Raw genomic sequence first — 24,838 nt, forward strand, 5'->3', positions numbered from 1 at the left:
CAAGTATCGGTCTTCCTGCCTCTGTAGGGCTCTGAGTGGAACGCTTCCAACTTGGAAGAACTCCGTGACTGCGGGTGAGCTGACAGCTTAACACCAACTACTATGTTTTCATGATTTAATCCTAAATGTTTTATTCTTATACAGGTTTAAATAAAAGCTATATATGTATTTTTTTTTTTACCTGAAAGTTGCTGCTATCTGTAAATACAGTCTATTTATCTCCCATATTAGATTCACTTTTGTTGTGTTTGGAAGAAGAAGAAGTACTTCTTTGTTTCAGCTCATATTTAATTAAGTCTGTTACTACTGAATATAAAAAATGAAATGTCACATGAAAAATTAATCCATCTTGAGATACATCTTTTAGTTCAAATAGCAAAATGCATGGTATGTATCCTGGTTTGGAAAAAAATAATTGTGTGTGTGTGTGTGTGTGTGCGTGTGCATAAGAGTATTATTTTAACTACTAAGCAGTGGAGGAAAGACTAACATGTTATTGGTTTGGTTGCAGAGTTGGTTACATCCTGAATGTTACTAGAGAGATTGACAACTTCTTCCCGGGGATGTTCTCTTATCACAACATCCGTGTGTACGATGAGGAGGCCACGGATCTGCTGGCCCACTGGAACGAAACCTACAACTTTATTGTCAAAGCCAAGTAAGACCCTACCTGTAAAACTAAAATAGTGAGCTGCTGCTATTTAGGTGCTTTGGACAGAAACGGGAGGGGGGTGTATTGCAGGGTTTGAGGGAGAAATTATACACCAGCCTGTTATCCAAGAATTGAACAAAACTGTGCCCCCACATCACTCGGTATTTAAGTTTTAGTCATAATTTTTAGTCATCACAGTTTGACTGGCTCACATCAAGAACTCTCCCCGAGCACTGGGGCTGTGATCACACAGGAAACATTTTTCTCCTGCCCAAATGCTGTGAGTTGTGCCAGAAACATAGAGGGAGAGATAACTGAAATGGTGCAATCACTCTCGTTGCTATGCAACTGTCTAAGCATGTTAACCTGAGGAGAGAAAAAAAAAAAAAAAAAGGATGTTGGCAAAAATAAAAATGGGAAAAAGCTAAAGTTGAGACATGTGGAGTGCTCATAGGAGTATCCTGAAAACCACCAAAAATAAACATATTTAACAAAATATTTTATTAGTACACCACCCTATCACCAACTAGGTCCATATAATGGGATGTAAATTTATATATTTTTATTTTTCCAATAGGAAGAACAACTCCAAGTGCCTGGTGCACTGTAAGATGGGAGTGAGCCGGTCTGCCTCTACAGTTATTGCCTATGCAATGAAGGAGCACGGCTGGTCTCTGGAGAAAGCATACAACTTTGTCAAGCAGAAACGCAGTATAGCTCAGCCAAACGCTGCTTTCATGAGACAGCTGGCAGAATATGAGGGAATCCTGGATGCAAGGTAAGCAGGTCTACAGTTTCACTCAGGTCTGCACTTCACTCCCATACCTGCAGTCACCTGGGTGTTAAATGTATTCTTTTTTTTGTTTTTTACTTTAGTGCAGCTTTGCTGTTCATTTTTGGGGCTAATACAAAATTAAACAAAATTAGTCTGTCAGTTATTTTCTTAACATGTAAGCAAAAGTCCACTTTTCCTTTGCAGTAAACAGCGCCACAACAAGCTATGGAGGACTGAAACAGATGAGGAGGGATCAGATGACTTGCAAGCCTCTGGCCACAGTACTGGTGGGGAGGAGACACCAGTGCTCAGAGGGGAAGAAGCCTGGGGAGGCTGCGGGGCATCTCCCTGCAGGGGTATGGGTCTGGAGATGGAGCCCCTTGACTCTCTTAACTACAATTATTACTTCAGACGTTTGTCAGACTCTGCACTAGACAGCGAGCCCTCCACCCCAGTGCGGGGTCCCCCCCTGCTAGGTATGGAAAGAGTTTTCATTGAGATTGAAGACGTGGAGAGGGATGCCCTATTGGAGGATGAGGGTTTCCCCATGGCCCATTTAGCCCTGCCTGGCAGTGGCACGGCAGCTCAAACGTGTGGGCGCCTTGACCCCATGGAAGACATGAGACTGAGGCTCGAGTTCAGTACTTTGGAGGAAGAGGATGAGGAAGAGGCCAAGAAAGAGGAAGCTGAGATGGCGGCCTTGGCTCAAACACCTGGAAATTCAGATGGGAAGAAGGCTGGGGAGGAGGCAGAGAGGACGGAGGAAAGCCGGCTAGGCCTAGCCAATCTGAACACCAATAACAGTAACCGCCTAGCTGCCAAGCGCAGCTGCCCCGCAGCTTTTGACGTGAGTTGAGAAAATATAGCTTTTAACTGTGGTTAAGTTATGTTTTGTGTTTAACAACCTTTTTTTTTTTTTTAAACCTGTTTTCATTTAAAAGCATATTTAATGTTATTAATTTAACATTTTAAATATCCTGCATGCCACTGACCATTTACTGTATTCTGTTCCAATGTTCCTCCATTTAGGACAGTGCTAGCACAGGAAACCCTTTAAAAGTGAAGCCCTCCTATCAGTCCTGTAAAGATTGCCTGCGTCTACAACAAGGGCGGCGCTGTGACCGTCCAGCAGGAGGCCGTTCCCATCGCCTTAACCCCTCTCGCCACTGCACTGTCCCCTCCATATGCATTGATCCGCCCGGGACCAATTTTTCATCCACCCCAATTCTGCAGTCTCTGCAAACCCCTGCAGTTGTCCTGTCTAACTTGGTCCAGCCCTGTAGTCATCTCTACCGCTGTTCCACCTGCGCCCCCGTTGTCCTACCTGTCCCACTAACCAACCACCAAAAACTGGTCTCACCGATGAGCTGTGAGGAGATCCCTCCTGACCGCAGCTCAGTGGAGACAGAGGACATGGACGAACCACAGGGGGACGACGCCGGAGAACAAATATCTATGGAGGGTACAGGGGCCATCAGTGCAACTACTGCTGAAGCTTTAAAATTACAACCTGGAGGTGCAGTGGAACTCGAGCAGCAGGCTCTGGCCCAGCTGCAAATGCCAGGACTGGGAATAGAGTTTGGTCTGGAACTGATGAGACAGAGAGCAGAGCAGCTTGAGAAACTGCCAAGCTTGGCCATGGAGGGCCAGCTCCCAGTGAGGCCCCTGCCTTAATACAGTGGCCCGGGCATGGATGCGATGGAGAAGGAGGCTTACCACTGCCTCCACCAGGTACACTTTAATGGCTTTGGGCCTTTAGATGACTGCCGCTGGAGTGTCATACCAGAAACAAAGCTCTGCTTTGACCTGTACTGTCATGTCCTGGCCTCATGGCTGTACTGTAACAAGCTGCAACAGCCCTCTGTGCATTTACAGAGTGTCCTGTCATCATCTACTGGCATTAAGATTCAGATGAGGCTGGTTATTTTGACCACACACTAAAGGCTTGAATGCTTCTGGCCATGTAAGGACTGAAGACTTTCCTGTGTCCCTCAGACTTGATTCCCTTCTGAGCCCGCCAGCCCCAACACCACATACAGGATCATCACTCTTCCCCACAGCACAGTGGAGATTTTACCCTCAACAGACAGGTTTGACATATTCCCAAGACAGGAAACGGTGGTGGTTTCTAACACCTGAGAGTTATAGCTAGCATTCTGATGTTGATGGAAAGAAAGGTACCTGAGGTAATAATGCTTCTGTCAGTGTACTGTATGTTTTTCAATCCAAACTCATCAACAGTATTCATGAAGGAGCTCAATGAATGTTTGCAGTTGAGCCTGTTTGATTGCATTCAGTATCTCATGTTACCACTGATAGCTGAACCCTCACTTACCTTCACTTAATATTTTCCCTGCTACAGCTGCTTTTGCATCACGAGAGGGCATTTTATGTAAAGAAATAATCATTTTTTTGAAAAGAATGTGAGCCTTTTTATGCTTCTTTGTAAAGCTCCGTACCTCGGACCACAAGCTTCTCAGACTGTTTGGTCAAAGACCGTTTTGTGGCAGGTTCACCCCGACCTCCATTACAGTTAATGTAATCGTGTACTAAAGGCACTCACTTTAGCCCACACATGACTTTGCAGATTTACGAAACATATCTTCAACATGCTTAGACAGATGACATATTAAAATCACCTTTTACTTTCACAGAGGTTTTTGAAACTTTGGCATTCAAATGTGTCATTATTCCGTTTAAGTGACAACAAAAGGCATAATTATTGACTGAATTGAACCTAACCACTCGTCTTATGCCTGAAAGAATGACAAAAGAAAAATATACTGAAGAGATACTTTCAGTTGTTGAAAAACATTACATTCAGTCAGATGTTAAGAAACATTCGTAAGCTTAAATGTAAATCTATTTTCAATTCCTGATGTAACCAAAGCCATATTATGTTGCCAGGTCCAGTGAATCACCTTCATGATTTTAGATGGCAAAGAAGCAGTTTCCTTTGATATATTATACATACTTTTCTTACTTTCTTAACCAGCGTGCATCTCATCTCACCCAGTTAACGTTTTGGTCACATGTTGAAAAACTAGAAGCTACCTTTCCCTAAATAAACAAACATTTGCAAAGGCACGCTAATCATATAGATTTAGCACCTGAGGACGACTCTAGTATCCAATCACACAGTGCATATATTTCAAAAATATATGCTAGCTACATTTAATCAAACTGGTGAGAACACTAAAGCAAAAATAGAGACATCAGGAGTAAAGAAAAATCTACAATAGTTATATCCTTTGTGAGTGTCATTTATTCGATCTAATCATCAGACAGCTACAGTCAACTGCAGATGCTGCTGGGAACTTTGTTGGTAATTGATTGTTTTTGTGAACTAAAATAAAATGTTATTTGACTTTCAAATTACCAAATGAAACATTTCTATTTACAGTGTGAAAATTAGAAAGTATATTCTGAATTTACAATACAAGATTTCCTTTGTTTTAAATACATGAGGAACCTATCAAGAAAACTGCGAAGCCCAGCACTCACAGGTTTTTGACATCTCAACACTAAAACTCCAACAATCAGTGTGAATGAAGACTGAACAAGTCTGTCTAGACCTTCTTTTATTTTGTATGCTTTCTGATTGTTTGAGGCGCATGTTTTGTTCAAAATGTGCCACCAATCCAAAGTTGCTGTGCCACCGGTGTTACTCTACAAGTTCTTCTGTTTGGTTGATGTTGTGTTTGCTTACTGTTTTTGGGCACGCTGGGTGTGCTGAAATGGTATTGAATGATGCCTGTTTGTATGCAGGAAAAGCACATGCAAGTGTTATTACTGTGTTTAAAGATCTGAGTGCTTCAGAAGAAATGAAAACTGTGCAAAGAATGAATGCAAATTATTATATCCTCTTTAACCATATGGTTATTGTATATTTTTTGTAGATTTGGTTTTCTTTAGTTAGATCAGTAGAAACCTCGACAAACGACAACAATGCATCCTCAGTTCCTTCTCCTCCCTTAACTGAACCCCAGGGAGCTGCAGGTTCGCTCCACTAGTTAGATTTAAATAATTTGGTTTTGCCTTTAACCTGTTTCTTCCCTCACATGGCCATTTGAGCATGATGTAACGTAAGGCACTTACACAAAGTTGTTGACAGCATCTAATAGCACACACATTTGAAATGAAGCCATTTGAAACCAACTGGGAAAAAAGATACAATTACATGAAGTTGTTTTTAAATTTTGCAGCTATAAGAATTAAGAAATGTTACTAAGTGGCAGGGTTACTAAAGGCTTTGAAAAGAAGATTCAAGGAATAGTTCAAAATGTATCTGAAGGTAATAAAATCCACCTACCAACACCTCTAAAGCTCACTAATTAACACTTTACATCTCATTTGTTTGGCGAAAAGGATCCAAAAATGACAACTAGTCATTTTTCACACTAATAATTTGCAGCATCAGAGGTGCTATTTAGAGGATTTCTTTTTTTACCTTCAGACAGGCTAGCTGTTTCACCCTGTTTCCAGGCTTTATGCTAAGCTAAGCTAACCGGCTGCCGACTAGAGCTTCATAATTAGACATGATACAAGTGGTATTGATCTTCTCAATTCTCTCAGCAAGAAAGCAAATAAGTCTATTTAATATTAAACTATTCAGTAGGTTAGGTGAGCTTGATCAGTGTGTGATGCTATGTTACAAGCATTTAATCCTTTTTGCGTTCCCAGACCACAACACTACGTTTGGTTGTTTGCTTCATGTTTTGAATTTGTTTTTGTATTTAAGTGCCTTAACCTTGGCCTTAGCTCTATCATAAAGCATCACAGGCGTTGCACAGTTTCTATGAGTGTGTTGATGGTCTGGCTTTTTTTACATTAACTAACCCTTGCTCCCAATAATAACCATGCTCCTTGAAATGTATATCTCGGTACAAAATATAATGTATGCAAACACACACTTAAGCTCATGCACAGCAGTCTCCTCCATCCCAACACACATAACTTGATGGACTTCCATTTATTAATAGCCTATAATAATATTGTATTTGTTTGATATTGTTGAAACGTGTGGTACACTGTATTGGTTCAATAGCTGGCTGAAGAACCTTACTTGCTGGAATGAGAACTATCATTTACATTCAAACATTAGATAGGATTAATTTACCAAGTCTTTGAAATTTACCAGTCTGTATATATTTTTCTCAATTTACAATTTGCTATTGAAAACATTAGCTTGCCTATGTGGTCAATATTAAGAAAAGCACTGATAGTGCTACTGTGTATTGAGAAGTACTCATAATTAAGTTCTCGTGTTTGTACCACAGCAAAAAAATGACTTTGGGCCATCTCTCTAATTTAGTCAAATGTCTTCAGGCTCTAAGAAAAAACGATTGAATTTTTTTATTGCATTATTCCCAGGCAGCAGGCATCAAACTGACAATCTTCCTGAAGAGCCAGGCATTGAGGAAGGATATTAAGACATATTGTAAGTTAAAGGGGGAATCCAGGCATTTGTAGAGTGTATTTATAGAGCACAAGTCTGCCCCCAAGCATGTGAGGTGGAGACGAGTGGAAAATGTTGAACATGAAAAACCCACCTGGGAGATTTTGTTACGTTAATTGTTTTTTGTTAACTTTTGTCTACTGTACTGTACATTGCCAATGTTCATGTGTAATGCACTTTTTTTTACATTTGTTAAAATTACGTCCAGTCTAATGTTTATCATGGAAATAAACCATTTCCTCTGCATAAATGCTCTGTTCATGTACACATTCAGTGAAGTTGATTGCTGTGCTTGCATCAAACATGGACAGCTCAGCAATTGTCACCACACAGTTTTCATTGTATTTACACATTTCGGTAGAAAAAGATCTATATTTAGATTCCTTGTAGAATCTTAAAACTTATCTGTGTCTGAAATCTGTACTTTTTCTTTTTAAGATACCTTTATTGCAATATACTGTAAAGCTTTGATCACACAAATAGCTGGCTGCCTCTGGCCTTCACTTGCTCTTTTAGTTAAATGAACGGGGCAGAGGGCACTCTTATTGAATTAGTCAAATGAAGTTAGTCTGACATCATGGGGCAGGTGACGGCTGAAGGAGAAGATCTCTCAGAAAGACCGAAGTCCAACAGGACGACGGGCAGATACGTCACTTTTAAACATCAGCCTCAGTAAGTATCTACTTATAATCTGTTGAGATGATTTTATGTCAGTGTAACTATATAGTTTAACAGATAATTTTCAAAACTGCATACAGTTGTTTAAAGGGAAGTATTAATAAGAATAATCAGTACCAATTGTCTGACAGTAACAACAGGCCAGGAGAACTTATGTTCTTCAGTTAAAAGGTCAGTTAAAAGTTAACATTTACTTCCTCAATGACTTTGAATTTTAATTTAAGATGTCCAAAAGTGTCATGTCTGTATTGTATATTTTGATGCTGTTTATCCTTTGGTTATGTTTATTATGTTATTATATATATATAATATTATTCAAGCCACAGAAATAGCTTATTATGAACCAGTACATTGCATAAATCGATCATGTAACCTTAAAGTAGCAGCACATTTATCTTTTTATGACCTTACTGGATGGTATGAAAATTTTACTGTCAGACTAGATTATGTTCCTGCCACACTGACTATTTGAATTTCATCTTATTACATGTCATAGCCTACGCTTAATGCTCTAAAGGAAAGGCACGGTACTCTGTTGGGAAAAACAAAAATCTATCCTGAGACCAGGCTAATAGTTTCTGTACTCAAAGTCACAAGTCTCTCATAAAGTGTGTGCTTAGTATTGGAAGCATGAGAGACACAAGAGAGAGAGTGAAGGAGGAAGTTTCACAAGCCAATGTCACAAATGCCTCCCACTGCTGCGATCATAACACATCCATCCCAAAATAACACTCTAGATACACTAAAGCTGCAAGCGCATGCATCTGTCAAGTCGTGGGATTGTTGTGAGCCACATCATACCACAAAACCAGAGCTGCAGTTAAATAATGTCAGCTGGTTAAACATGAAAGCTCAAATACAACTGTGTGATGGACAGAGTATGTGCCATTACACAGAAAACACTACTTGTGTGAAAATCTGAATACCGCTGCACATCAGCATAATTTTAGGTCCTTGGTAAAAGACTCAAACGGGCATTCTACACATCCAAACTCAGCCCTGGACCAACTTAAAAACTTCTTGGTATTTATTAAACCTTTTGTTAAAGTATACTCATCTGAATGTATGGTATACAGCAGTTGTTCCCAACCTCATTGGCAGAAGTACCCCCACAGCCCCCTCAGATGAACTCAAGTACCCCTTCATTAACAACGTTTTTTATCTAAATCTTTTATCCATTACCTTTTATCTATTCATTTTAGTTATATTACAACTGTTTATTTATTTATCACTTTTAGTGGTCTGTTTTGACAGTTTATCCATCACTTTTAGCTAACTGTCCATTAACTCTTCTCTGCCCATCTGCTAACTAGTTTTCATGTACAAAACGTGGTGTTCAGATGTTACAGATGTCAGTATTGTGGATATGTTTTTAAATTGTGGATATATTTTTAAGTGTACTCAGATTTTTTTTTTTTTTTAATTCATTGAGCTACTCCACACTCTTTCCACATAAGTACACCAGGTTGTGAATCACTGGTGTAGTGAACAAGAACCATAATTTCTAGATAAACAGGAGCCAAGCTTCAAGGGGAGTCGTGTCATTTACGTTCCGTGGACAAACTTGTTGGTTAAATAGACAGGCTTGAAAGTTTCACACAACGCCTCTCAGTCTTGAAATAGCATAAGCAACAGAGCACATGATTGCAGATGCAGGGTGAAGAGGTTCAGAAGTCACCCCTCTTTCCTCATTCACCTTTCAGCCAGCGAAATCAAACATTTGAGTAGCGTTTCCTTTGATTTGTCATGATTAACTTAAACGTATGCTCCTGCCATACCTACCTGATGTAGTGCATTTAGTTATTCATTTGTGAGCTAAAAATACTCAGATTCCCCATGCCACTTTAAAGGCCTGTTGTGCCATTTCCCCTTTGTAATAATCTCTCTTCCACCATCCATCAAGTTGGTGGTTAAACTCTGTTCTTATTGAGCCCCGGACAAACAATCCAGTTCAGAAGTCAAAGTACTTGTGACTTGAATTACGTATTCCAGGTGACCTTTCTATAGACCCCGTGACTAAAACAAACATTCAGATAGACTGGAGGGAAGTGAATACGGCACAAGCACGCCTTGTCTCCGAACCAGTAATTGACAGCGCATGGTGTCTCCCACTGTGCTGGCTCTGAAGGGACATGTTAACAGAAGTAGTTAGTAGACTCCCAAATCATATAACAACAGGGCTTTGATATAATTCAAGACTTATTTATTTGGTTTAAGAGAGCATCGGAATGTTTTTTTGAAATGGTTTGGCAGCATTTATAAGATCACATTTCTTTGAGCGTTTTATGTGACCATGGCACCTGGCGGCTAACCTCTTATCTCACTTGTCTTGTTTCCTTTTTGACCTCCTGACTCACTGGCAGCAGACAGACCAGATTTAATTTTAGCCGCCACAGCATTCCTCTCCGACAGAATAGAGAGAGAAAGATAGAGAGGTCTTGGAGGTGGGGGGGGGGGGGCAAGTGAGAGCAGTATAGAAGAATACACAAGAATAGAAAAAGATTCAAGATAGTTAAAAATAGACAGCAATGCCTGTTGCGATTTAATTTTATTGGGATGGGGAGGCAAGCCATCCTCATTACGCCATGGTGACTTACTTATAAATCAGCTGCCGTGTCTCTTTTTGTCTCTCTCTTTTCCTAATGCTAAGACAGAAAGTCAACCATGGGCCAGAAGCTGGAGAAGTTGTCGGAAAAGGATGAAGAATCACTGGATAATTCAGATTGGTCTGGGCAAACTGGAGGGACAGAACAGTCGGAGATAGCAGAACAAGATGTGAGCAGAGATCAGGACAGTGGCAGTGTTGCGATCCCTCAGAGTATTGGTAGGATTAGTGGGATCAGTGTCGGTGGCCCGGCCAGTGGGCACGCAGGGGAGCTCACAGTCACTTCTGCACGTACAGACCCCCAAACCGGGCAGCCAATCAGGCCTCTAGGTCAGTGGGAGCACCCTCCGAACACCAGGGAAAAGTGGGTGGGTGGAGACGGGGAGAGCCAGGGTGTCACACGAACTGCAGAGGAGTCAAAAACTGTCCTGAGCCCTAAGGAGACAAGACAAACTTCAAACAAAAAACGAGACTTTGAGAGCAAGGCTGTGGCCTATATTGGGACTACAGCTATGGAGGAGCAGGGAACTGGGAAGAAATCAGAGCTTGGTAATAGCAAGTCAGGTCCTGAGGCTCAGACCAGGGGTCTAACAGCCATGTGCGATCCCACTAGTGAGGAAGACTTCGTGGTGCTTGAGAAAGATGACACTTGGATGTCATCAGATGGGGAAAAGAACAGCACTTTTGGCAGCAGGATAAAAACAGAGACTCTTCAATCGTCTATTAAACAAAGAGTTGAGGAAGACTCTTCTGCTAGCTACATTGACGATAATCTTCAGCAACCCTCCATGAATGCCCCTCATGAAAAGGAGAAGAAAAGCAGTAGAAAATCTAACACACTTTCAGTCACGACTGACAGTGTGGAAGCACATGCAAGGAGTTTTGAGAGGGAAATGGGTCAACATTTGGCTGAAGTGACAGGCAGCAGGTGTCGGCTAAAAGGAGTGAGTCATGTTGGAGCTGCCCACACTGAGACAACTGGGAGAGGAGAAGCAGAGAGGGAGCAAAACATGAATGACCACGGGAAGGGGCAAGTTTCCACAAACATTAAGGAGCACCTGCCTACACAAGACTGCAGCGGCTCGGTGAAAAGATTAAGAAAGAGTACTGATGATCTGGAAAGCAGGCTTGATAAAGCAGTTCAGTTGAGTATGCAGGAGGAGCTTGGCGGGGAGGGAGCGATGAAGTCGAACTGGGACTCGTGCTTCAAAAAGGTAGATTCTTCTTTAAGAGAATCAGAAAATGAAGACAAGGAGAGCCACAATTCAGGATTTATTGCTCAAAAAACCCAAGTGGGAGCGAATCAGTCCCATCAGAACAGGTTTGCTGGTGCTGTCTCTAAGAGAGCTAAAGTAGGCAATCTTAGTTTGTACACCAAGAAAGGGGAAAGCCAAGCAGCCAACTCTCACCTCCCAAAGTCCCCTATCTCTGAAATACCACCACTGCAAGACCCTCCCTCATTTTCAATGGAACAATGCGATTTGAGCCCTTGTCCTCCTCTGCCAGGGAATGAAGACGGAGATGGAAAGATACAGGTTGCGAGCTTAAAGAGGGAGAGCGCACTTGTGTGTTTCTCTGCTGTCATCACCCCTCCACCTGTAACTCGTCTGTTGCCTAGGAGAGACACATCAGTGGCAACCCAACACGGTACAAGTCTGGTAAACACAGACACCACGCCCGCCTCATGTGATTCAAAAGATGAATCTATGCCAAAAGAAAAGCCCAAAGTTAAAGGTCCACCTCCACCTGTCCCCAAAAAACCTAAAAACCCTTTTATAAAGCTCAAAACTGCACAATTAATGTCCACCGATGTTAAAAGAAGAGGCAAAGATCATCCACGTTCTGAGGAGAGGGTCAAGAGGAGACACACTTTTCATTTTAACAAAGATCTTCCATGCAACACTCCAACTAATCATGACATGTGCTTGCTGTGGGATGAAAGGGGTACTTACACAGTCCCAACCAATAAACGGCCGCTGTCGGTTGATCTCAGCCCTTGGGAACATCTGTCGCTCAAACACATGGATGATCACTACGGAGATATGGTTGGCTTTGACTACTGTGTCCGAATAGCAAAATTGTCTCCAGAAGAGGAGCCGCAAAACCTGGACATGTTGCAGAGAGGAGTATTCCTGGAGAGACGATCCAGATTTAAAAGGTCACCACCTCCTGTTGCAAAAAAGCCTCCAACTTGTTTTGCATCCACAGAGAGCCTACACATACCTGAGGTCACTTCAGACAATGAAATCCAAAGACCAAAACCTGCTTGTTCAGGGAAAAGAGAAACCTACCCTGAGCTCCCATCTGAAAGAGTCAGCAATGACAGCCATGGCAACTATGGTAGCCATAAAGACGTAATTGATTATAGTGATGATAGAGATGCAGGAAATGGCAATGACGTGGGTTCATATAAGCCCGTGGCAGAAATGATCAAAGAAAGAAATCAAATGCAGAGACATCAGCGCCGGGTCAAACCTGAGGGGGCCAAAGCTCAGGTTCGGGTGGCAGAGCAGAGTCCAAGTGTGAAAGTATCCCAAATGAAGGATGCCTTTGATGTCCCAAAGAAATCCAAAGAGAGACCACCAGAAGTTCAACCATCTTCAAAGAAAGGTAAGGATTTTGGACTGTCAATGTCAGAGACACCAGTTCTGTCTTTTTTTAATGACCCAGTGGTTTATCAAAGCATTCACACAGCATCTAACAGTGTGTGTTATATTAGGATGAGATGGCACTTTCCACACTGCATACTGTCTGTCATGTCAAAACAATTTAATACATTTTCACGGTACAACTTTACTTAAAGGACTCATGACTTTTTGGGGGTTAAACCACTTCTCTGGTTGTGCAGGAAGCCTACTTTAAAAATGAATAGTTAATGAATGATTTTTATAGTGATATGTTTTTACTTTATTTAAGACTGACCTTCTGAAACTAGCTGACTGGCAGGGACTTGAAATTAAAAAATACATTAAAATCTGATTTAAAGCTCTTATGATCAATCATTTTATATTTTATATTAACAAAGGAAAAGCTTGGGTGCTGTTTTCAACAAAAAAGCTGTGATGAACCGACTGTTTGCTACCTGCTCAGCACCTGACAGACAAAGTGAACCTAGTGAAGCATTTATCAGATAAAGAGTCAGATAGTTCCTCTCCTGAAAGGGGTAAACAAAATTTTAATTCAACAGCATTATTAGACAATATATGGCAATTTATGCATCTGGGGAAAGTGGTTCTGATTTTAGATTAGATTAGGAGATTACTCAGTAATTACCCAGTAACTCAGCAGACCAACTCACAAGGTCATCAACAAATCACTAAAATGAAACAATGTATGTGAAAAAGACAGATATTCAGAAACTAGGAGTCTCACATTCACAGTAGTTAGAGTCTTTGATTTCATCCACCATCCGCTTTTGGGACTTCTCATCTGTTTCATTTTATACATTAATTATGTAAGTTGGTTCTTGATGATACCAGAAAAAGCTTGTAAATGGGGCTAGAGTTGGGATTGTTTTATCAAACTACTATTTCCAAGGTCAAGAGTTTGAGCCCATAACATCTGTCCACACATCTAAGGCATCAACTTGAGACTGAAACTGTAGAATAAACTCCACCTGCAAGATGACTTAAATTTAATCAACTCTAAGGAGGTCAAATAATGTTATGTGACAACATTTACCGAAAAGGCAAACAGAGGGAATAGCCTAAGTAGTACCTGGTTCGACTGAATAATTGTGATGTAGACTACTGGAGGTTTCTTTATTGTGTTTGGGCAGTACAGGCTGAGGTGGGGTGGGATGGGACAGAGGGGGAGGGGAGGGGGAGGGGAGGGGAGGGACCATGGTACAAAATTTGCTGCTGGCAATGAAAAAACACATTTTTGCACAGCTGAACAAAACGCACATTCAGTAGGTCTACTTCAAAAGACACGAGGAGGATGCTTGTTTTATACAGTCTATGGGAGGATGTAGCGAGACGCAGTCTTCCTGCAGCCCCATCCCCATTCACAGTATTGGGAAATTAAATCTGACTTTTCGTTTGCGCATGTGCCGTAGACAGTCGTCAACGAGTCCTGTTGAATTTAATAACGATGAGAGTAGACGATTGCTAGTCTTCCGCAGGTGAGAAGCTGACCTGAGATGCTCTGTTTGTCTGCTGGCATCCTGAAATACCACTAGATTTAAAACACAGCCTCCGGGCCACATATTTGCATCAGGAGGGGGAATACAGGCTGCGCTGTTTTTTTGTGTGTGGAGACAAGGGATACTAGAGCAACGTCCTGCAGGATAAGGGCGCGCCTAAACTACCAGATTCATGTGTTGTGATTGATTACCCCCGTGCTTACGAAAATCTTTCATAGATTTAGGAGGTAAGAAAGCTTGAAAAGTGTCTTTGCATTGTGCATTTTGCATGTGATGTGTCAGTCAGGTCTGTGCAGCATCCATTTAGCGCGCTGGATGGGTTTGAGAATGGGAGCAGCCAAAAACGTTGGGTGGAAATATCTGCACTTGCGTCAGCTGGCGGCGGTCCACCGCAGCTAGCCGCTAGCAGCTAGGCTAGCTCGCTAACCTAGCTTAAGGGATGGGCAGCTTGGATGCAAAACACACTGTCAAGCTAACGTTAGAGGAGCAGTTATACAAAAATCACAAATTGTTACCCTGGGCGGACAGCTCTGTATAGACACAACACAAACGTTCTTCACGTGTGTGATATTTTACAACACTCCCCTCGGGTTGTCTCCTCCTTGTTTGTGGTGTATTATGTTAACGTGTGTGTGTCAGCGGCTGTTGGACCGAACAGCCCCGGCACCGCTGCTGAGCTGCCGGGGCAGTGCGGCAGAACACGCTCTAACACTATCGTCCCCACCTTTTCTAACGTTATACTTTACATACTACATTTTTAACGAACGTAAACGTTACAACGGCTTGGTGGCCATTTTCAAGTGAGAGTCACATCTGGGGGGTAACGTTACTCACCAAAATGTAAATGTGCAAAACGTTACTCTATCGGTCCAGCCGTTACGTTAGCACGCCTTACTAAATTATCATTTTAGTAACCAAAGCTTCCTTAAAGGGTTAACGGCATGGTTTGAAATCACTCGCAAGATAACTGAGTGTCGCTATCATCTTGATATTTCAGTTTGTAGCTTGTTTTAAAGAGGAGGATGAGGGAGGGGGCACGCCGAGCTTTGTGGGAACATCAGCTAACGTTAGCCAGCTACCATTGTTTAACGTTAGCACAGTGCAGCTGTTTCCACCTCCATTGAATAAGATTTTTGGTATATCCAGCATGAACCTTCAAAAAATGTAACGTGCCGGTCTTATGATAAGCTTAGGCTGAGTTGAAGTGATAGTGATTGCATCTTGGGTGGCGTTGGACCTGTTTAGTGTCGTTGTCCAGGCAGACAGTGAAAAAACAGACATAGGAGGTTGCCTATATTTTAATTAAATATCAATCAAATAATAAATTATCCTTCAGCTAACACTGTTGGTCAATAATATACCATTAGTCTGTAAATGCTGAAACAAGGCCTAACACTGAGTGCATTGCTGTCAGTCAGACCACCATCATGATGCTCTTCTGTGTGTTGGGTGGTGATATGGTGTGTAGGGTATAGCAGCATGTTGTTAAATGGCAACAACCAGCCCAAAGCCTGCATGGGCTGAAGGAGCTCATTTTGTCAGATGCACGTATGACATGAAGGCAGCTGCTTTTGAATGGAATACTGATATTGGCAGGGGGAACACACTGTTCTGGTTAGCTGTAAACTGTTGGTCCTGTGCTGTTCAGTCATTACGCAGCTACATGATAACTGTTTACAGCTCTGTGGAACATTGTGCTATGAATTAACTATATCCAGGGCACAGTGAGAAATTGATTCATAAGACCACATTGAAATGGTTAATTGCTCTAATATCTCAGATTATGATTATAGTTATAGATGAAAGTGCTTTTTAAGGCCACATACTTTACCAAATACTATTTTTATTTTGGGGATGAAAACCGCACTCATTTGTCTACATGTTAACCATGTAAGAATCTTAAAGATGCTAAATAAATACATGCATCACAATCTGTACACACCCACACAGTCCTGATGTGAGATCTAATGAGGCCTAATAATTAAAAACACCTGTGTGGGTGTAGGAAGATTTTGTTCCTTTATTAGATCAAAAAGGCAACAATTCATCTGTCCCTTTTTCAAAATCCGTGACTAAATGTGAAGGAGCAGGTGGTTTGGTGTGATGACAGACCTCTGGATAACTGGAGAAAAATCCTGCAGCCTGTAAAACACCTCAGTATGTCGCTTCAGACTGGCGGCTTAATTACCGCCCTGAGACATTATATTTTCCACATAATTACACAGCAAAGCATGTCACCAAAAGGATGGAAAATCTCCCCCAGGTATCCATTTTTTAGGATTTACAGTAGACAAAGCTCAAGTCAAGTTTGAGGAGAATTCCCCATTGTGTTTGGTTTTCATGTTCTGGCAGCCAATCTATCCAGATCTAACCATTTCCAAAGTTGTCAAAATGCCAACAGTGGAGTTTTAAAACAATACTCTTCATGAATGACTTCTCTTGAGCATTGTGGAGCAGCAGCAGGCCATCTGTGGTGTGCTCGCAGGAGATGTGGTAAAAATAAAACCTCAGTGCCGACACTTTTCATAAGCGTGACCTTTTAGCCGCAGTAAACTCTAGAATATGGGGTGTTGTTGCACTAGTTCAGGAAAACGTAGTTCTGTCTTCCCCAATTTCCTGAAATGCCAAGTCTGTCTTCTTACTCTATCAGTTACACAAGAAACTATGTTATTCTTAATTAATTAAACAAATCCTGTAGAAGGATAAAGAAGAAAATGGCTTGCTTTTGAAATGGCGAGAAAAGTTGGCTGATTGTGATTTCTCTGCTCTATAATAGAAGCTGCTCAGTTGCAGATTTGTGTATCTCATTTAATTTTATGAAGCGTCATCAGGTAGCCTAAATATTAATGACCACTAAAATTTAAAATGTGTTGTCTCATCTTGTTACAGTAAATTGAGGGCAGGTGCCCTCCAGTTTAAACAACATAAATAGGCTGTAAAGTGTTGAAATGAACAGTACGTGGATTTTATTTTAGGAAGCAAAGCAAAATTTCTCCAAAATATACCAAAACCCAGCTGAGTATGTTTGTTGTATATTGTGAACTTCTCTTGTGTTTTCATAATGTTGTTGTTAATGGCAGACCTGTACAGCCTTTGGGAACTGTAAATTTTTCTGATTATATGTTAATTTAAAATGTTGAATCATTTGATGTCTGGTTGAATCTTGGTCTCACATACGTCTGAAAAATGATACAGAGATAAGGAGGCAAAACACAGCTGGAGGGGAAAAATGTGTCTCATGCACAGTTTACCTCCAGTAGGTATGCACGGGAACAAACTCAGTCACAGTTAATAAGCATAATCTCAGATCAGACAGACTGCTGGCAGTAAACCAAACTAGCCCTAGGGCTTCCTCAGCATGCTCAGTGATCATCAGTTTCTTCTTTTCAGTGGGAAAATAGCCACTTTCTTCAGTATTTATATGTTTTATTGTCTATTAGAATTACTTTTAATAAGGCACATTTCTGGGCAAAACACTCACAGTTACTAACCCGGACTCACTGCCCTGTTATTTCTCCCTGCAGATATGTTGCGGCGAGTTGTGCGACAGAGCAAGTTCCGTCATGTTTTCGGTCAGGCCGTGAGGAACGACCAGTGCTACGATGACATCCGTGTGTCCAGGGTCACATGGGACAGCTCCTTCTGTGCCGTCAACCCCAAATTTGTTGCTATCATCATAGACGCCAGCGGGGGAGGAGCCTTTCTTGTCCTTCCTCTACAAAAGGTAGAGTGACACTCTGTAGTCAGGGCTTTTAAAAAGATCTTTTGAAGGTCAATTACAGAGGAGCTGTGAGGTTAGCATGAAGTCAAAAAATATAGAATTTTAATTTTTTTAGATTTCAGTTGAGCTAACATGTATAAGTCCTAGTAGCATGATTCAAAGCAGTACTCTTCCGGTCCTCAAGGGCTGGTGTTTTGCAGGTTCTGCTGTGAAATCAGAAATTGAAATTCTACACATAGGAACTTTAACTGTCAGGTAGGAATAAAAAGCTGTGTGACACTGGCAATGGATGGCCAAAATTGGACACAGAGGGTGTAAAGCATTCCCAGAGATACAAGGGTTGTACTGTAACGGTGCACTGTATCATAACAAAGCATTCAGAGCATGTAGCAAATCAATCCTATAGGCTTGTTCTTTGTCAGCAAACCTGAGGCTCATATCTATAGCAAAAACCATAGATAATCAATGTTTAAATCGGCCTAATAGTAAAGGCACCCAATGTGTATTCTGTTACAGTAGGCTTATTGAACACAGTACTCACTGAGGGGATGGGTGCTGTGCTGTTTTCACTGCCACCGGGTTAATATATATAATAGTATAGTTAATAGTATAATATAGTTAATATAATAATGTCCTGCCTCTGAAGAAGCTGCTATAATTTTGGGATGTTCAGGTAGAAGTCACATATGTCCATCCACGATGACAACGGATAAGGTCACAACTACAGTAAAAATGTACTTAATGTGTCCTCGCATTAACTGTTCTTATAACATGATTTGGGGTCATAATTGTGACACTAGGCCATCTGCTTGGTTTGTGGGTTCAGTGGGGGTTTGCTGTTTAATCTCAAAGTTCACGGTCGACCACCACAACTGAATTCAGTCTTGGGGAAATAATGGTTTTACAGAGTTAGTTGATGTTTGACATTAAATAAATAACTTTCAGTTGACTTTCGAGTGTAATTTTTAAAACGTATAATTTATTGTGTGTTTGCTTTTTAGCCCAACATGTGATATGTGATAAAGTTGCAACGCGATGGTCATAGAAGAGTCAGTAACTGTCGTGTAGACATGCAAAGGACTAAATGTAACGTCTACAGAACAGCCCTGTACCTGCTGTAGCCCTGCTCGTCGGTCATTTTCATATCTCTGACAGATATCAGCTCACAGAGCGTTATGGCTCCTCGGCAGATCACACTCTTTAACCGCTTTGTAATGTAGTTGTCTTCTGTCTCCTAGTCTGGCCGTATAGACAAGGTCTACCCTACAGTATGTGGCCACACAGGCCCTGTGTTGGATATCGACTGGTGTCCTCATAATGACCTCGTCATTGCTAGCGGCTCGGAGGACTGCACGGTCATGGTAAGGACATGGTTAATCTCTAATTAATTAATCTCTAAAAGGATCACATAAGCTTTGTTAATAGGTTTTGGGGGTTTTCTTGTATGAATAATAATGGTGCTACTATTGAATCTACTCTAGATTACTGAAAAGCTTAAAAATGTTATTAATTCCTAGAGTTGTGGGGTTTTTTTTCAGTTTTTGTTTGTATGAATAAATCAACGCTAATATATTTAGTAAAATGTCTTAAGCTTTTTGTAGCATATGATGGCAAAATAACTAATAATACAACATAATATACTACTGTTTTTATAATATAATAATAATATACAATATAATATACTACTGTACTTTTCAAAGCTTCTAATGTAAAAAAGTGTTCAATTTATTAATTTATATATATTATTAATTCAATTTATTTTCAGTACTTTTTGTGTGTTTGTGAGCGTCTTTCAGTAAGAGTGCTGTTTTCCTGTCTTTGGCAGAGATTATTAAACAATTTTGGCTACATTGAGTTATCCTGTGGTTGTATAACACTGTCAAACTTAATATGTCAAGTAAGACAAAGTAATAGGGGCATCTGTGGCTTAGGAGGTAGAGCGGTCTGCATGTCAAAGTGTCCTCCGAAATTTCTCCCGATGGCTGTGCCGTTGGTGTGTGAGAGTGTGTGAATGATTACTTTCGGTTTCTCATGAACAGTTAGCCTCTGCCATCAGTGTATTAATGTGTGTTATTGGGTGAATGTGACACGTTGTGTAAAGCGCATTGATCAGAAGTGGTCGGATGTCTAGAAAGGCGCTATACAGGCACAGTCCATTTACCATAATACTGTCTGTGTTGTTGTACATAATATGAATATATATATGTAATTTTAGTGGACAGATTTTCTCCCTGTAGCTCCTAATTTTCTGTGTGGTATGTAACTGTTTTTTTGTTTTTTCTGATTCAGGTTTGGCAGATCCCTGAGAACGGACTTGAGACTCCCCTTTCAGAGCCTGTGGTCGTGTTAGAGGGCCACTCCAAGCGGGTCGGCATTGTGTCCTGGCATCCCACCGCTCGCAACGTTCTCCTCAGTGCAGGTAACCTTTGACTGAGTCCTGTGGTAAACCCGGTGTCCTCAAAGTGAAATAATGCTGTCTATTTGGCCATTTGTCCACTGTGCACAGCTGAAGTTCAAATATGACCCCTTATCTCACGGATTGCCTTCTGTCGCGTAGCTTTGGTGTAATGTAAAGTGCTCAAAATAAACTTGGACACAGAGGACTGTGTAGTCAGGCTGTGCTGCATGTGTCCATTTTAGGGTGTGACAACCAGATTATCATTTGGAATGTGGGCACGGGAGAGGCCATGATCAACCTGGAGGACATGCACCCTGATGTTATATTTAGTGTCAGCTGGAGCCGCAATGGCAGCCTACTGTGCACCGCCTGCAAGGACAAGAAGGTCCGTGTCATCGACCCCCGTAAACAAAAGGTTGTTGCGGTAAGTGGAAACGCTGCAGGGGATTTGGAGCTCGTTTGCTTCTCACATGGAATAATCTTTCCCAGAATCAGCCACCAAACTGTTGACTCAAAGCCTACTAACATGGCTGCCTAATCTGACACATGGCTGTGTTTCTGTTTTCAGGAGAAGGACAAAGCACATGAAGGAGCTCGACCAATGAGAGCAATCTTTTTAGCAGACGGAAACATTTTCACCACTGGATTCAGCCGCATGAGCGAGCGCCAGTTAGCCCTGTGGAAAACTGTACGTCACTGGAGTGAATAACATTCAACCCATAACACACTGATGCATACCCATAGACACTGCACTTTATATGACACTTAGAGCTGTAGAACCTTGCTTTGTGCAGCTTCCTACCAAGGATATAAGTGCAAATATTGTCTCCCGTGCTGATTGAATGTGAAATGAAGAATTCTTTTCCTATCAAATTTTTACACCTCAGCTCCAGTTGAGGGCAACACCAACACATTAATTTCACATGTCCAGATCTAATTAACAGGGGTCATTTTTTATGTATTGGCAGAGTATGATTTTGTTTTGGTTTATTATTGGCTATAGGTGAGATAAGTGTGATGTATTGAGCACAGGTGCAGCAGAGATTACAGGCAATAAATGATATAACGTCACAATTTAGCATCACTCCAAATACTTAATTTTGTGTTTCCAGGAAAACATGGATGAGCCAATATGTGTTCAAGAGATGGACTCCAGTAATGGAGTTCTGCTGCCCTTCTATGACCCCGACACCAACATAGTCTACCTGTGTGGAAAGGTGAGCAGGATTGTAAAGAAATTCCGCTATTGTTTCCCATTTCTGATAATACAGTTCACAAACTGACGTTGAGCTGCAACTGTGCGTCCTCAGGGTGACAGCAGCATTCGGTACTTTGAGATCACTGATGAGGCACCGTTTGTTCACTACCTCAACACCTTTTCCACGAAGGAGCCCCAGAGAGGCATGGGATACATGCCCAAAAGAGGTCTGGATGTCAACAAATGTGAAATTGCAAGGTATTATGTTATATTTTTTTTAGCTTTTGTTCATTTAGTTTGTGCTCCTGTGCATTAGTATAAGGCTCATCATCTTTAATTTTTATAGAATTTGTCTGAAAAAGACCCCAGTTTTTCATTTTAAACCAATTTCACCTAGGTTTTAATGTTGAATTTAATCTCCACGCACCTAAAAGTTGCTGCAAGGGGACCTCACTAGGGCTGCAACAAACAATTGTTTTCTTTATCAGTTAATCTACAGATTTTTTTTCCTCAATTAATTGTTTGGTGTATAAAATGTCAGGAAAGTTTGAAAAATGCCAATCACAGTTTAAGTTTTTACGATCTTGTTTTCATTACTTTTAAAAATATTTAATTTAAACAAACTAATGAGCCATAGTAATATGTACATTTATATAAAGACTGAATTGCTAATGTATTCCTTTTTTTGATAAATACTCTGACACTGGTCTGTTTTTTTTTTTTTTTTTTTTTTACATTTTGCAGTTAACAGGTTTGCTGTGTATGATCTTAATTATATTATATGAAACCTCTCTGTAGGTTTTACAAATTACACGAGAGAAAATGTGAACCAATCATCATGACAGTCCCGCGCAAAGTGAGTCTGCGTTTGTATCAAGTGATAAATATGCTGCTGTTTTATAGACCATCCGCACCTTACAGCATTCTCCTCATGACATTTCCTGTATCCTCTCCACCAGTCGGATCTGTTCCAGGACGACCTGTACCCCGACACAGCCGGGCCTGATCCCGCCCTGGAGGCAGAGGAGTGGTTCGCAGGGAAGAACGGAGGCCCCATCCTGATCTCACTCAAAGATGGATACGTCTCCACGAAGAACCGAGATCTGAAAGTGGTCAAGACGAACGTCTTGGAGACCAAGCCAGCCTCAAAAGCAGAAAACATCCCGACTGTCCAGAAGCGTGTTTTTCCTCAGCCCTCAGTAGTGAGTATCCCAGCATATTTCATTGCTCAAAATTATTTTTTCCTTTTAATTATGGATTTTATTTTTGTTTCTCTAAGAAAAAAAGTGCACTTTTCAAACACGCAAACAGAATTTGTTGCTGACGTTTGGACTAGTATGGTTGGAACAATTCACAAAAGTTATGGATCAGCACATACTTTGGTATTTGGGTCACGATTCAGTGGAGCAGCAAGGGAAAATTTTAACTGCTAGAGGGCTTTATTGCCTGTGAAATCCCTGCTCATTTTGAGGTTGATAAGATGCACACAAAGTCTCCTGTGAACAGTTCTGGAAATGATTAGCAGCCTTGTAAGAGTTAAATGAGACCTTGGTCGAACTAACTTTCCTTACGCTTTTGACCAGAAAATGGAAGATAAACTGGAAGAGGTACTTCGAGAGTTCAAGTCACTCAGGGACCGTGTCATTCTCCAAGACCGTCGAATCGCCAGACTGGAAGAGCAGGTTGCCAAGGTTGCCATGTAAAGGCACGGCCCCTTCCCACGACCGTCCGTAGTTTTGGAGAGTGTCGAGTGGACGGGGTCGGCCACAGCCAAATTCTCGAGATTCGGCTTCATTGAGCTTGGCGTCGTCCCTGCGATGAGACCAAGCCTACATTCCAATAAGTCTCCAGTTTCACACTTTCGCCCCGACACACACTCAGAAACGGAAAAACTCTTGCAGCTCACGTATACATTTGAAGAAAAGACATTTTTGTTGAAGGAAAAGTCTTAACTCTTTTTTGTTTTGTTTTCAAATTTGTGGTAAAACATTCTTATGTGAAGTTTGTACTTACTACTCAAAAACTGTATGTAGCATCAGTATTTCCATTGTTACTTTTTGTGTTGCCAAATATGAGTCGTGTGTTTTTTCATGCACTGCTTTTACATTGACTTTCTCTCCTGTTATACATTCCAGTGAAAACCTAGTAGATTGATTTAGTCAAGCTGGATTTTTTTTTTAACAATAGCTGTTGAACTTTTTTCCTCCCACCAATTTGCTCATTCATAACCATCAGATTTATGAATGTGAAAGAATTCCTGAATTCTTAAATTTGTTTCCGTTCTTCTGGGCTTCAAATTTAACATTAGGGTTTTACTGGGGGGGAGGGTTGCATCTCTCTGGTGTAAATGTTGTGCAAATGTAGTGGTGCCTCTTGTCACTGTTAAGGGTCAAACTAAAGTCGCCCTCTCTGGTGCGTATTTGGTGTTGGGAAGGGACCACTCACCCAGCTCTTGTTTCACTGAACCTCTGACAAACAGTTCTGTGCACAAAATAAAGATTTTACACATGAATACCTCCTTTTTCCTTTTCTTTACACATTTTTTGCACTTTTATCAATTTATATTCCTGCAGGTCGAGTGTGGCTCACAGTGTGTTAGTGGGAGCGTTACATTTACTCAATTTCACTTCTGCCCTCAGATAGGGATTTGAAATGTCAGCCAGTAATAAAAACCCCTCTGGTATCTGCTGGAGACATAGGCTACTGTACATCTGAGGAGCACTTTTTATCAGTCAGCATGTGGTGCCAAGAAAAAGATTGGATGAGTGCTGAACAGCGGTGGAATGTAAATACCTTTATTCTAACCCCGAATACTTTCTGGGATGGTAGTTATGGATGGATAAAGAAGAAGGTACCAGAAGGAGGGCACCAGTTGTACTTAGGCCAAACATGAAAGCACTCAATCTAAATCGTCAACTATTTTCTTCATTAATCACCTAATCTATAAAAAACAGAAAATATTGAGTTTCCAGAGCCCAAGTTGATGTCTTCCAATAGCTTGACAGGACCAAAAGCCATAGACACTGCAGTTAATGTAGTGGTATCATAGAAGACTTTAAAAAACAGCAGATACTTACACTGGAGAAGCTGGAACCAGTGAATTTGGGGGATAACAGTTAATCGATGAATGAAAATTCCTGTTGCTTAATTTTGTCAACAGACTAATCGATGGGGTGGAACAGTGGTGCAGTCACCTCGCAGCAAGACGG

General features: G+C 41.1%; 2 protein-coding genes across 5 annotated transcripts in view; both read left to right on the forward strand.

The window, feature by feature from the left end:
• ssh1b (slingshot protein phosphatase 1b) overlaps positions 1 to 7,160 on the forward strand; it is a 19,090-nt gene extending 11,930 nt beyond the window's left edge. The window contains exons 11-15 of the mRNA XM_046067760.1: positions 28 to 74; positions 512 to 658; positions 1,230 to 1,430; positions 1,632 to 2,274; positions 2,457 to 7,160. Coding sequence (XP_045923716.1) covers positions 28 to 74; positions 512 to 658; positions 1,230 to 1,430; positions 1,632 to 2,274; positions 2,457 to 3,101 — 1,683 coding nt within the window. The 3' untranslated portion in view covers positions 3,102 to 7,160. The remainder of the gene's footprint in view (positions 1 to 27; positions 75 to 511; positions 659 to 1,229; positions 1,431 to 1,631; positions 2,275 to 2,456) is intronic.
• A 6,949-nt stretch (positions 7,161 to 14,109) lies between these two features.
• On the forward strand, positions 14,110 to 24,141 carry LOC123982081 (coronin-1C-A-like). Of its 4 annotated transcripts, none has more exons than XM_046067443.1 (11): positions 14,110 to 14,291; positions 17,837 to 18,036; positions 19,272 to 19,394; positions 20,323 to 20,452; positions 20,674 to 20,855; positions 21,000 to 21,119; positions 21,544 to 21,648; positions 21,742 to 21,887; positions 22,428 to 22,485; positions 22,589 to 22,831; positions 23,213 to 24,141. In XM_046067443.1, exons 2-11 carry the CDS (start codon positions 17,839 to 17,841, stop codon positions 23,330 to 23,332), a joined length of 1,425 nt encoding a protein of 474 aa, XP_045923399.1. In that variant the 5' UTR covers positions 14,110 to 14,291; positions 17,837 to 17,838; the 3' UTR covers positions 23,333 to 24,141. The 4 variants fall into 4 exon arrangements, with proteins under 4 accessions (XP_045923399.1, XP_045923398.1, XP_045923401.1 ...); XM_046067442.1 differs by lacking the exon at positions 14,110 to 14,291 and adding an exon at positions 14,298 to 14,539; XM_046067445.1 differs by lacking the exon at positions 14,110 to 14,291 and adding an exon at positions 14,973 to 15,112.
• The last annotated feature ends 697 nt before the right edge of the window (positions 24,142 to 24,838 follow it).

Source organism: Micropterus dolomieu, linkage group LG13, assembly GCF_021292245.1.
Source record: "Micropterus dolomieu isolate WLL.071019.BEF.003 ecotype Adirondacks linkage group LG13, ASM2129224v1, whole genome shotgun sequence".
NCBI lineage: Eukaryota > Metazoa > Chordata > Actinopteri > Centrarchiformes > Centrarchidae > Micropterus > Micropterus dolomieu.